Consider the following 13,965-nt stretch of genomic DNA (forward strand, 5'->3'; position numbering starts at 1 on the left):
TCAATTGCACACACTATGCATGCATTTCCCCTGTCACAAAGGGATTTATGGCTGATTTAACATGAAATTGTCAACCCTGTTACTTTATTTGGCACTTAATAGGCACTTTGAATGTTAAAATTAGGTGAAATATAAAGTCGTTTTTTTTTACCAAGTTGCACTTCTCAAAAGGCGCCAAATTGGTGGAACTACCCAGTTACAGTATCAAGTCATAAAGATTGAATGAATTAATTGATTTTATTTGACAAATGTAAAATACATTGAATATTTCCTTAGCCGAGTAGAATACATGTATATAAAAAAATCATAGATGATTAAAAACACAATTGTCTAACAAAATGTCCATATTTCCATGTACATTAGAAGTTTACCTCTTTAACCCTTTTTGAATCACAAATAGATTAATTAAATTACCCCAAAACGTTTGATCAGATTTTTTTATTCATAATCACCTACAGTATACATGTTATTATTTATCACCTAATGTGTTTATAAATTCATCAAGGACCATGTTTAACATGAATATTGTAAGTATTGTACTAGTTTCTGAAGATGTGTATAGTAGCTCATTTCCATCTGTGGTACTGTTTTCTTACCGTCTTCTCTTCTTTACCCAAATGACAATAGCTGCTATACCAAAACCAGCTCCCCCAACCAACATAATTGGTCTTGCTACCACAACCACTGGGATTACAACAAGTACTGTAGTCCCAGCTACTATTGCCCCAACAGCTGCTGCTGAAGTTAAACCTATTGCAATATTTTCTCTTGTTGCTCTTTCCCATCTCCTCCTTTCTTCCTCCCGTCTCCTCTTTTCTTCTTCCTGTCTCCTCCTTTCTTGCTCCTGTAACTCCTCCTCCCTTCTCCTCCTCTCCTCCTCCATCTCCTGTTTCTTTCTCTCCTCCTCCTCTCTCAATTTCCTCTGGGCCTCCTGGTACATCTCATTGGTGTAGTGCTCTCCTCCATTCATCTTCACCATCTCTTCTATCTTCTTCAGCAGCTCTTTGACCTGAAGGCGGTCATCCTTCTGATCATTATTGAGACAATGGTACCTTCCCCAACAACTTCTGATCAGTTCCTGGAGTGCAACACAAGGATTCAGAAACTCCTCAACTGTTTTCCCCTTCAACTGATCTTTACCAGTGAACAGCAAGATGGTGTACTTTGAGGCTTCTTCTCCAAAGTTCTCCTGGATCCACTTCACAGTGTTCCTCTCCTCCTCTGTGAACCTCCCCAGTCTGATCAACAGCAGGAAGGCGTGGGGTCCTGGGACTGACATATAGATGGCCTTTTCTATTTCACTTTTCATCTCTTCTTTAGACATTGTTGTGTCATAGAGCCCCGGGGTGTCGATGACATCAGTCTTCCTCCCATCCACCACTCCTCTCTGTTTCTCACACTCTGCAGTTACAGACACAAGGGAGGCCTCTTCTGTAAAGGCATCTTTCCACAGGATGGTGTTTCCTGTTGAACTCTTCCCTGCTCCAGTCTTTCCCACCAAAACTATCCTCAGATCAGCTGGCTGTTCTGAATCTGTGGAAATACAAACTGTAACGCAGTTTCATCATTGTTAGTTACTAAATTCATTAAATTAGATTCACAGGAATCATATTCAGCTAACAACAGCAGTGAAGACTCACTATTGCATCACTAGTTTTATTTATCCGATACTGTTATCTTACCTGCATGGCTGTCATTCTCAGCGGGATAGGGTGACGATCTTTCATGTAGGTAGATTCCTTCTACAGAACCTGAAATGAAATGTTTTGTCCTAATATCTTTGCAACATTGATTCAAGGATTACATAGTACACTGAAATATGTATAATTAATGAGAGAATAATGTGTTGTGGATTTCTGTACATTGGTTGGCTTGGTGACGCTGTGTATATACTGTTTGCTCTAGTATAAACATTTTTTAACCGGAATTGTGGTTTATTAATTATCTGTCCATCTTGCTGACCATAAAGGAATGGAGCCATGCTCACTGAAGTCTGATGTCTCTGCCTCCTTTAGTAAAGGAACTGTAGTTGACATAAAACAATACATGTATAATTGTATAACTGTTTTTCTTATTTATTGGACTATATAACCATATGAACATGTTATGAAGTACTATATAACCATATGACATGTTATTAAGTACTATATAACCATATGAAGCAGGTATTAAGTACTATATAACCATATGAACCTGTTATTAAGTACTATATAACCATATGAAGCTGTTATTAAGTACTATATAACCATATGAAGCTGTTATTAAGTACTATATAACCATATGAACCTGTTATTAAGTACTATATAACCATATGAAGCTGTTATTAAGTTCTATATAACCATATGAACCTGTTATTAAGTACTCACCACATTCATCTGCCATGCTGGTTTTTCTATCTCATGTTTGAGGAATTAAGTTCATCCCATGAAAGGTACTTCAGCTCTCTTCTCCGCCTCACAGATGTCCAGGTGAAGTTGAATGCGTCACTCTCTTGCCTTTAAGAAGGAGGATTGTGTTGTGGGAGGTACATGTAGGTTTCTTCCCAAATGGCACCCTGTTCACTTTATAGTGAACTACAATAAAGGGAATAGGATGCCATTTGTGACACATCTCACATGAGTCGATGTCTTTCCTTCTTTCTCTTTAGATACCTATCTGGACTTTTACCGGAGCTGTATGGAATGTATTTTGCTGTTGTTTTGAAGACAACATGTCTAAGCATGTTTCCTAACAGGGAAAGAGAAACTGTTGATACCTGACATGATGATAATAGATTAAAACAGTCCTGAGATCATTCAGGTCAGGCTCACTAGCATGGTGACTATAGTATGATATTTGTCTTATCTAACTCTTGTAGTGTGTACTTGAGGGAATTGGAATGTGTTTGTTGCATATCCCAACTCCCCCTGAGACATCTTCGGAGAGTGGGGTCAAAGCCATGGTCAGACATTTTTCTGGCTGACCAATGAATCCCAGCCTATGTGTGTCTATACAGTGTTTGATTGAATCCTAGGCTGTGTGTCTTTACAGTATTGGATTGAATCCCAGTCCATGTGTGTCTGTGTCTATACAGTATTGGATTGAATCCCAGCCTGTGTGTGTCTATACAGTATTTGATTGAATCCCAGGCTGTGTGTGTCTTTACAGTATTGGATTGAATCCCAGTCCATGTGTGTCTGTGTCTATACAGTATTGGATTGGATCCCAGCCTATGTGTCTATACAGTATTGGATTGAATCCCAGGCTGTGTGTGTCTATACAGTATTGAATTGAATCCCAGCCTGTGTGTCTATACAGTATTGAATTGAATCCCAGCCTATGTGTGTCTATACAGTATTGGATTGGATCCCAGCCTGTGTGTCTATACAGTATTGGATTGAATCCCAGTCCATGTGTGTCTATACAGTATTGGATTGAATCCCAGTCCATGTGTGTCTATACAGTATTGGATTGAATCCCAGTCCATGTGTGTTGATACAGTATTGGATTGAATCCCAGCCTGTGTGTGTTGATACAGTATTGGATTGAATCCCAGCCTATGTTTGTTGATACAGTATTGGATTGAATCCCAGCCTATGTGTGTTGATACAGTATTGGAATTAATCCCAGCCTGTGTGTGTCTATACAGTTGACCATCATTTCTTATTTTGATAGTGGAGTCTCTTCTAGTTCTAAAGTACAGTTGTGTTCTAATACAGTATAATGGAACCCTTCCACTTTACAATGGGAGTGTAACAATGGAGCAGAACGTTCTGTTTTCTCTTTTCCAAACTGGATGAATGGCTATTTTACCCTGTAACACAGCAACAAGTCTGGCTGATACTAACACACAGTCCTGCTGACTTCAGTCTTGAAAGGCTATTTTGATGTTGTCGGTACGATGACAAAGCAAATTTCTCTCTCACTCGCACACTCTCTCAAATGTGAAATAAATCTGTTGTAAAGATTTTGTTCTTTGAAAGAAATGTGAGGAAAGGATTTTCTGGATTTCACATTGTTTAAATCTGGGGAAATCACACATGCAACAATAGCTAACACTAACAACTAAAGGTTGTCCATCAAATGTCCATCAAAGATTGATAAATCATGAAACATTATACAGCACAAGCACTGCACAAAATACTAATAATCAAATTGATAGACTATATTTATACAATATATAATCCCTCCATATCCCTTTCAGTAGGTATACGATACAAAATCCCTCTTTGTAATTGTTAAAGTAATGTTCTTTTCCAAGAACAGTAGAAATAAAGTAATGAAGTACAGCAGAAATATAGTAATGAAGTACAGTAGAAATACAGAAATGAAGTACAGTAGAAATACAGTAATGAGGTACAGTAGAAATACAGTAATGAGGTACAGTATGAATACAGTTGTGACGTACAGTACATTAAAACTGTGTTAATCATGTGGTGTTTAACACTAACTCTGACACTAGAGGGAGAACACAGACCAGGGAGGGAGGTTAGAGAGAGGCTAGAGGGAGAACACAGACCGGGGAGGGAGGGTAGAGAGAGGCTAGAGGGAGAACACAGACCAGGGAGGGAGAGTAGATGGAGACCACAGACCAGGGAGGGAGTGTAGAGAGAGTCTAGAGAGAGAACACAGACCAGGGAGGGAGGGTAGAGAGAGACTAGAGGGAGAACACAGACCAGGGAGGGAGGGTAGAGAGAGACTAGAGGGAGAACACAGACCAGGGAGGGACGGTAGAGAGAGGCTAGAGGGAGAACACAGACCAGGGAGGGAGGGTAGAGAGAGACTAGAGGGAGAACACAGACCAGGGAGGGAGGGTAGAGAGAGGCTAGAGGGAGAACACAGACCAGGGAGGGAGGGTAGAGAGAGACTAGAGGGAGAACACAGACCAGGGAGGGAGGGTAGAGAGAGACTAGAGGGAGAACACAGACCAGGGAGGGAGGGTAGAGAGAGGCTAGAGGGAGAACACAGACCAGGGAGGGAGGGTAGAGAGAGACTAGAGGGAGAACACAGACCAGGGAGGGAGGGTAGAGACTAGAGGGAGAACACAGACCAGGGAGGGAGGGTAGAGAGAGACTAGAGGGAGAACACAGACCAGGGAGGGAGGGTAGAGAGAGACTAGAGGGAGAACACAGACCAGGGAGGGAGGGTAGAGAGAGACTAGAGGGAGAACACAGACCAGGGAGGGAGGGTAGAGAGAGGCTAGAGGGAGAACACAGACCAGGGAGGGAGGGTAGAGACAGACTAGAGGGAGAACACAGACCAGGGAGGGAGGGTAGAGACTAGAGGGAGAACACAGACCAGGGAGGGAGGGTAGAGAGAGGCTAGAGGGAGAACACAGACCAGGGAGGGAGGGTAGAGAGAGACTAGAGGGAGAACACAGACCAGGGAGGGAGGGTAGAGAGAGGCTAGAGGGAGAACACAGACCAGGGAGGGAGGGTAGAGAGAGACTAGAGGGAGAACACAGACCAGGGAGGGAGGGTAGAGAGAGACTAGAGGGAGAACACAGACCAGGGAGGGAGGGTAGAGAGAGGCTAGAGGGAGAACACAGACCAGGGAGGGAGGGTAGAGAGAGACTAGAGGGAGAACACAGACCAGGGAGGGAGGGTAGAGAGAGACTAGAGGGAGAACACAGACCAGGGAGGGAGGGTAGAGAGAGACTAGAGGGAGAACACAGACCAGGGAGGGAGGGTAGAGAGAGACTAGAGGGAGAACACAGACCAGGGAGGGAGGGTAGAGAGAGACTAGAGGGAGAACACAGACCAGGGAGGGAGGGTAGAGAGAGACTAGAGGGAGAACACAGACCAGGGAGGGAGGGTAGAGAGAGGCTAGAGGGAGAACACAGACCAGGGAGGGAGGGTAGAGAGAGACTAGAGGGAGAACACAGACCAGGGAGGGAGGGTAGAGAGAGGCTAGAGGGAGAACACAGACCAGGGAGGGAGGGTAGAGAGAGACTAGAGGGAGAACACAGACCAGGGAGGGAGGGTAGAGAGAGGCTAGAGGGAGAACACAGACCAGGGAGGGAGGGTAGAGAGAGACTAGAGGGAGAACACAGACCAGGGAGGGAGGGTAGAGAGAGGCTAGAGGGAGAACACAGACCAGGGAGGGAGGGTAGAGAGAGGCTAGAGGGAGAACACAGACCAGGGAGGGAGGGTAGAGAGAGACTAGAGGGAGAACACAGACCAGGGAGGGAGGGTAGAGAGAGACTAGAGGGAGAACACAGACCAGGGAGGGAGGGTAGAGACTAGAGGGAGAACACAGACCAGGGAGGGAGGGTAGAGAGAGACTAGAGGGAGAACACAGACCAGGGAGGGAGGGTAGAGAGAGACTAGAGGGAGAACACAGACCAGGGAGGGAGGGTAGAGAGAGACTAGAGGGAGAACACAGACCAGGGAGGGAGGGTAGAGAGAGACTAGAGGGAGAACACAGACCAGGGAGGGAGGGTAGAGAGAGACTAGAGGGAGAACACAGACCAGGGAGGGAGGGTAGAGAGAGACTAGAGGGAGAACACAGACCAGGGAGGGAGGGTAGAGAGAGACTAGAGGGAGAACACAGACCAGGGAGGGAGGGTAGAGAGAGACTAGAGGGAGAACACAGACCAGGGAGGGAGGGTAGAGACTAGAGGGAGAACACAGACCAGGGAGGGAGGGTAGAGAGAGACTAGAGGGAGAACAGACCAGGGAGGGAGGGTAGAGACTAGAGGGAGAACACAGACCAGGGAGGGAGGGTAGAGAGAGACTAGAGGGAGAACACAGACCAGGGAGGGAGGGTAGAGAGAGGCTAGAGGGAGAACACAGACCAGGGAGGGAGGGTAGAGAGAGGCTAGAGGGAGAACACAGACCAGGGAGGGAGGGTGGAGAGAGGCTAGAGGGAGAACACAGACCAGGGAGGGAGGGTAGAGAGAGACTAGAGGGAGAACACAGACCAGGGAGGGAGGGTAGAGAGAGGCTAGAGGGAGAACACAGACCAGGGAGGGAGGGTAGAGAGAGGCTAGAGGGAGAACACAGACCAGGGAGGGAGGGTGGAGAGAGGGTAGAGGGAGAACACAGACCAGGGAGGGAGGGTAGAGAGAGGCTAGAGGGAGAACACAGACCAGGGAGGGAGGGTGGAGAGAGGCTACAGGGAGCACACAGACCAGGGAAGAAGGGTAGATACATCAATATTGTAGATATCCAGAAACCTAGAATGTCTTTACCCATTCTAACTTATTATCTATCTCTGAGTTGATGAAACACGATTTCAGATATTTCTGTCTGTTTGTTTTTGTTGACTTATAAATATCATCCTACAGTATGTTATTATCTCTGATCCTTTGAATGATACACATGTTAAATGTTAAATAACTGATCGTATTAGAAAGTGATGAACAATCCCTGATGGTTGTCATTGTACAGTATTAATCTACTGCTACTACTTGACATTAAGATGAGGAAGAGAGTGGCACTTCACACTGCCTCCTCTTCCTCATTTAATCAGAATCATCTAAATCTTCAGCTACTTCATTTGCAAGGAAAGCAGCTCCAACTGGAATTGCTAATGGTCCTGCTACCACCGCTGTGATAGCAGTTGCTAAAAATCCCAAAAGGCCATTTGACGACGACTTCCTCGTCCTCTGGTGTCTCATCCTCTCCTCCTCTCTCGCCTTCGCTACCTGTTTTCTGATCTCCTCCTCATGTTTCTTCTTCTCCTCCTTTCTCTTCTCCTCCTCCTGTCTCTTCCTCTCCTCCTCTCTCACCTTCTCTACCTGTTTTCTGATCTCCTCCTCCTGTTTCCTCTTCTCCTCCTGTCTCTTCCTCTCCTCCTCTCTTGCCTTCTCTACCCGTTTTCTGGTCTCCTCCTCCTGTTTCCTCTTCTCCTCCTCCTCTCTCTCCTTCTTCTCCTGTTTCTTCCTCTCTTCCTCTTCTTTGATCTTCCTCTGGACCTCCTGGTACATCTCATTGGTGTAGTGTTGTCCTCCATTCTTCATCACCATCTCATCTATCTTCTTCAGCAGCTCTGGGACCTGATTGTGGTCATTCTTGTTTTTATTATTGAAGACATGATTTCTGCCCTTAAAGACCTTGACGAGTTGCATAATCTCCTCACTCTCACTTAGAAAGTCCACCATTGATTTGTCCTCCAGCTGGTCTCCACCAGTGAACAGAATGATGGTGTACATTGAGGCTTCTTCTCCAAAGTTCTCCTGGATCCACTTCACAGTGTTCCTCTCCTCCTCTGTGAACCTCCCCAGTCTGATCACCAGCAGGAAGGCGTGGGGTCCTGGGACTGACATATAGATGGCTTTTTCTATTTCACTTTTCATCTCTTCTTTAGACATTGTTGTGTCATAGAGCCCCGGGGTGTCGATGACATCAGTCTTCCTGCCCTCCACCACTCCACTCTGTTTCTCACAGTGATCAGTGACAGACTCAGGGGAGAGGTCTTCTCTAAACACCTTTCTCCCAAGGATGGTGTTTCCTGTTGCACTCTTCCCTGATCCAGTCTTCCCTATCAGAACTATCCTCAGGTCAGAGGGCTGCCCTGAATCTGTGAAAACAGACAAGAAGTGCTTGAGTTGATAGTGATTGTCCTGATGAAAACCTAATGAAATGTGTGTGTGTGTCAGACTCTAACCGTGCAGAGCACATGCCCCTTTGTCCTTCCAGTCTCTAAAGCACCCTTTTGGGTGGTGGTATAATTTCCCCCCCAATTTTTTGTTGTTGTACTTGTTCAGAACCCACTGCTCACAAGTTGTCGTCAAGTTCACCCCCCTCCACCCCGTCTTTTGGTTGCGCCTGTTTCCCAGTCTGACCTGTAAAGAGACACCCAGCTTGAAAGACCTTAACATCTGTCTAACACTTTATAAGACTTGATTTAGCCTACGTCATCATCCATATTCAGTCTAATTGGCTGATAGGTTCAGAGAGGGTAAGACAAGACAAAGGTAAATCACAATCAGTAAAATAATTAAAGTTAACAAGCAGATGAACATCAATCATCCACATCAATGATCAGCTGATAGCCCGCCTTCTTTACCCCATGTCAATCATGTCTTTAGGAGGCACTGAACTAGTTTGTAATGATGAGTGTGTTGCATACATAAATAGGCCTATTTAAAAGTGTAAAAGTTCTCTACAGAGGCATTTGGTATTTTCTAGATTTCGCCCTTTTTTTCATTTTGAGCACCTGCCCCCTGCATGGCCCTGGTGTGTGTACGTGCATGTGTGTGCACGGGTGTGTGTACTGTACCTTGGCATTGACCAGTGAAGGCTTGAAGACAGAGTGTCAACAGCAACAGAATCTTCAGAGTCCCTCTTCTTCGTCCCATATCTGTTACAGTGGCTAATCAAAAACATGGAATTAGACGATGATCTCATTACAAATAACAAATTCCACAAAATAAAATGAGAATTTCTTCTCAGCTATTTCACTTTCAAACAATGTAAACCAGGGGCGTAAAACTCACGGAGGGCCTAATGTCTGCAGGTTTTAGTTTTTTCCTTTCAATTAAGACCTGGACAACCAGGTGAGGAGAGTTCTTTACTGATTAGTGACCTTAATTCATCAATCAAGTACAAGGGAAGAGGGAAAACCTGTAGACCAGGGCAGCTCAACCCTCTTCCTGGAGATCTACTTTCCTAAAGGTTTTCAGTCCAACCCTAATTTAGCATATCTGATTCAGCTAGTTAAGGTCTTATTGAGCAGCTAATTAGTAGAAGCAGGTGTGTTAAATTTGGGTTGGACTGAAAACCCACAGGACAGTAGATCTCCAGGAAGAGGGTTGGACTGATAACCTACAGGACGGTAGATCTCCAGGAAGAGGGTTGGACTGAAAACCTACAGGACGGTAGATCTCCAGGAAGAGGGTTGGACTGCCCTACTGTAGACACTAGGCCCTGCATGGAATGAGATACCTGTGATGTGAACTATAAAAAGAGTAATCCCCCAAAAATGCAATAATAATAACTAGAATTGAGTAATGCTATGTGGTATAACTGTTGTAAAACGAAGTACATTCCCTAACAATGTAATTGTACAATAAAATGTATGTTACTGGCTCCAACAGTGCAGTAGAAGGTCACGCAAAATACAATGCCAATACACAAGTAATCAAAAGAAGAAATCAAGAAATGATAGAACTAATTACTAAGGTAGTTAACTTCTTTGGGAATATTGAATACTGAAGTCACTTTTAGTGTGGTTGTACTGATCTGTTAATTGTTGTCCCCTGTTGTGACTGTGAGAGGTGAGGCTATGTGCTGCACCTTATAGTCGGAGTTAAGTTTTGTTTCACCTGTAACTAGTCATTTCTAGCCAATGAGAGAAATAATTCACCTCAGGACAGGCAGAGTCTGAATTCTGATTGGGTGTCACAATTACACATCGCTGACTTCAACATCTCTGAGTAAAATGTCAGACACATAGACGTCTCCTTCTGGTAAAAAAAAAAAGGTTAAAAATGAAATAACAAATAAAACATAATTTTCAAATGTAACTTTGTTGTTGCCTAGTCTGGTCCTAGATCTGTTGGTATTATTTCCAACTCCATTGATCACTACATACTGTAGTTGCCTAGCCTGGTCCCAGATCTGTTTGTGCTCTTTCCAACTCTATTGCTTACTATCAGGCCAAAGACGATGAGAGACATGAGATGGAAAGATAGCACAGGAGAGCCACACACTCTAGGAGCTCAGATGCAATAATTGAATAACCAACGTTTGGACAGACAAGCTGTCTTCATCAGGGTATAATGACAAACACTGCGGGTCACTTAAGCAATAAGGCGTGAGGGAGTGTGGTATATGGCCAATATACCACGTCTAAGGGCTGTTCTTAGGCACAACGCAACGCATCTATTATAAACTGGTTACCAATGTATTAGCGCAGTACAAATATTATGGATTCATACCCATGTTATATGGTCTGATATATCACCAATCAGCATTCAGGGCTTGAACGACACAGTTTATAATAGTTTATATAGTTTGAAAGGACACACACAGGTGTCTATAATCATGGATGGTTGTGGTTTGATTTCATTGGTCGATTTACAAATATAAATAGAACATATAAAGATGATCTCTCTCTACTGGTATCATGAGGACAGCTGTCTCCCTCATCTCTCTACTGGTACCATGAGTACAGCTGCCTCCCTCATTTCTCTACTGGTACCATGAGGACAGCTGCCTCCCTCATCTCTCTACTGGTACCATGAGGACAGCTGCCTCCCTCATCTCTCTACTGGTACCATGAGGACAGCTGTCTCCCTCATCTCTCTACTGGTACCATGAGGACAGCTGTCTCCCTCATCTCTCTCTACTGGTACCATGAGGACAGCTGCCTCCCTCATCTCTATACTGGTATCATGAGGACAGCTGTCTCCCTCATCTCTCTACTGGTACCATGAGGACAGCTGCCTCCCTCATCTCTCTACTGGTACCATGAGGACAGCTGTCTCCCTCATCTCTCTCTACTGGTACCATGAGGACAGCTGCCTCCCTCATCTCTCTACTGGTACCATGAGGACAGCTGCCTCCCTCATCTCTCTCTACTGGTACCATGAGGACAGCTGCCTCCCTCATCTGTCTACTGGTACCATGAGGACAGCTGTCTCCCTCATCTCTCTACTGGTACCATGAGGACAGCTGTCTCCCTCATCTCTCTACTGGTACCATGAGGACAGCTGTCTCCCTCATCATTCTCTACTGGTACCATGAGGACAGCTGTCTCCCTCATCTCTCTACTGGTACCATGAGGACAGCTGTCTCCCTCACCATTCTCTGCTGTTACCATGAGGACAGCTCAAATTGAAACTTAATCCCATAGTAATCTTATAGTAGACCAGCCAACCTGAAAAAAGTGCTGGGATTTGATTTTGCTTATTACAGACTGTCATCAATGCTAGATAAAACATGTTTGCTGTGATACAAGGTCATTTTGGTTTTCTAATACCATTTTCAACAGGTCAAAGGTCAAATGTGTTGAAAATTGTTAAATGTATATATATTTAGGTGGAATGTTCAACAAAAACGGAGTGGATTATCAAACAACACTTAGACTATAGAGTTTCTGCATTAGTAGTTGCTTTACATTGTAATGGCTTGGTAGTCGTGGTGAAGGAATGAGGCACAGGAAGCAGCGAGCACAGGGTAGTGGCGTATTTAATGTACACTCACACACAAAACAAATATTCCCAAACACAGGGGAGAAAACACACACGGCGTAACACAGCGCCGACACGAACAATGAGCCGTCAGTAACGAAATAATCCCGCACAACACGGAAGCGGACCAGCTAAATTAAATAGCCCCGCTAATTACCCAAACTAAACACAGGTGCACAAAACCAAAAAAAGGGAAAACCAAAAAAGAGAATCAGTGGCAGCTAATTGGCCGGTGACGACGACCGCCGAGCGCCACCCGAGCAGGAGGGGGCGCCACCGTCGGTGGGAATCGTGACATACATACAATTATTATGCTTTCAGACATGCACATCCAGCTCATCAAATGCTTTAGAAATGGTGTATTTGTGTGTCATAAGGAACATTAATGGTATTTTAGTCTTTTTTTTAAAGGCCTTTTTCAATACATTTGTAAATGCCCATAAACCCATTGCATACCTGCAGCAGCTGGAACTGGAACAGCTGCCGTTTAGTAAATACTGTTTGACTGTACCACTGAGACCTTGCTTTCCTTATTTTAATACAACTACAGGGCGACAGGTAGCCTAGTGGTTTGAGTGTTGGGCCAGTAACCTAAAGTTTGATACACTCTTAGCTCCTTTTTTTCTATCTAGAACCTTGAAGGGTTCTTCGGCTGTCCCCATAGGAGAACCAATTGAATAACTATTTTAGGTTTCAGGTAGAACCCTTTTGGTTCCAGGTAGATCCCTTTCCACATATGGTTCTGTATGGAACCCAAAAGGGTTCTATCTGGAACCAAAAAGGGTTCTGCTATGGGGACAACCAAAAAACCCTTATGGAACCCTTTTCTCTAAGAGTGTAGTCCTAATCCCAGAGCCGACAAGGTGAAGCTAGGCAGTTAACCCCCCCACAACAACTGCTCCCCAGGTGCCCAATGTGGCACGTCCTCAGAGGGGTCGGGTTAAAAGTGTTTCGGTTGGACCTTGTGTGTAATTTATGATGAAAATATATATATTTTTTTTTTAATCAGTGATAGAGGGAAGTTGTATCATTATGCCATTTTGTGGTCTAGTCATTTAATCTCAGTAAGGACAGACATGGGAACGACAAGCTGTCTCATCATTTCTTTGCCGTTCAACAGTAAAAGTTGTGTTTTTGCATTTCTGAGTAAAAGTCCCTTTAATATTTATTGTTTCCGTGGCATTGCTATTACATCTTTATGGTGCTGCTGCTAGAAATGTGTTCACATTTTAACTCAGAAAGATATGTAAATACATTTTTGAATAAACGTTCTTACCGGTTTTTTTCTCTTCTTCCTGGATGTACTTAGAAAAGCTGTGTTCTGTAGTTCATCAGCTCCAGTTCTCAATGAAACTCTGGTTAGTTGGAGGAGATGAAACTCTGGTTAGTTGGAGAGGAAGACAAAGAATGATCTCAGAACCAACTATTCAGTCAGCTTTAACATTGCCTCAAACTAGTGACTACACCCTCTACTGCTGTTTACCAGAACAGAGACGTGTGTGTGTGTGTGTGTGTGTGTGTGTGTGTGTGTGTGTGTGTGTTGTTTAAGGCTTTCAGCTTAGTCATAGGGTCTCAAAAAACAGGATATGGTACTACCAGAACAGGCATTCTGTGGGCATTTCAGAGAAACATGTGGGTGTGTATGTGCAATTGTGCCTGTTACTATGGAGGCAAAGTATGTGCCAAAAGGACACATTTTAAATGAAAAGTGGACACTTGTCATAAACCAGTAGGCTGCCTTTCTGTTAAGAGTTTGGTTGGACCGCAGTACCCTTGAGATTTCACTCTCTATCGCTGGTTAATGGTTTTCCTCATGAATCTTGTTCACTAGCTGGCACAGACACAAA

General features: G+C 44.2%; 2 protein-coding genes across 4 annotated transcripts; both read right to left on the reverse strand.

Moving 5' to 3' along the window:
* Window positions 1-223: 223 nt before the first annotated feature.
* Window positions 224-3,885, reverse strand: LOC106592666 (GTPase IMAP family member 7). Its single transcript, XM_045709865.2, has 3 exons — window positions 2,367-3,885; window positions 1,683-1,751; window positions 224-1,548 (listed from the first exon to the last, which is right to left on the reverse strand). The coding sequence occupies exons 1-3, from the start codon at window positions 2,380-2,382 to the stop codon at window positions 593-595; spliced, it is 1,041 nt and encodes a 346-aa protein (XP_045565821.2). The 5' UTR covers window positions 2,383-3,885; the 3' UTR covers window positions 224-592.
* Window positions 3,886-3,978: 93 nt separating this feature from the next.
* On the reverse strand, window positions 3,979-13,871 carry LOC106592646 (GTPase IMAP family member 9). 3 transcript variants are annotated; one of them, XM_082967137.1, is made up of 4 exons: window positions 13,395-13,870; window positions 10,291-10,390; window positions 9,205-9,297; window positions 3,979-8,502 (listed from the first exon to the last, which is right to left on the reverse strand). In XM_082967137.1, the coding sequence occupies exons 3-4, from the start codon at window positions 9,281-9,283 to the stop codon at window positions 7,445-7,447; spliced, it is 1,137 nt and encodes a 378-aa protein (XP_082823263.1). In that variant the 5' UTR covers window positions 9,284-9,297; window positions 10,291-10,390; window positions 13,395-13,870; the 3' UTR covers window positions 3,979-7,444. The 3 variants fall into 3 exon arrangements, with proteins under 3 accessions (XP_082823263.1, XP_082823264.1, XP_082823257.1); XM_082967138.1 differs by lacking the exon at window positions 10,291-10,390 and having other exon boundaries at window positions 9,205-9,285; window positions 13,395-13,871; XM_082967131.1 differs by lacking the exon at window positions 10,291-10,390 and having other exon boundaries at window positions 13,395-13,868.
* Window positions 13,872-13,965: the final 94 nt, after the last annotated feature.

This window comes from Salmo salar, chromosome 02, assembly GCF_965601325.2.
Source record: "Salmo salar chromosome 02, fSalSal1, whole genome shotgun sequence".
NCBI classification, from domain to species: Eukaryota; Metazoa; Chordata; class Actinopteri; order Salmoniformes; family Salmonidae; genus Salmo; species Salmo salar.

Excerpts from the sequence above, each read along its gene's own strand:
- LOC106592646 (XM_082967138.1), bottom strand. The coding sequence starts at position 9,283 with ATGGGACGAAGAAGAGGGACTCTGAAGATTCTGTTGCTGTTGACACTC. Across the intron at positions 8,503-9,204 it reads CTTCACTGGTCAATGCCAAG|ATTCAGGGCAGCCCTCTGAC; the intron begins GTACAGTACACA and ends CTGTTTTCACAG.
- LOC106592666 (XM_045709865.2), bottom strand. Across the intron at positions 1,549-1,682 it reads TGAGAATGACAGCCATGCAG|TTTGTATTTCCACAGATTCA; the intron begins GTAAGATAACAG and ends ACTGCGTTACAG.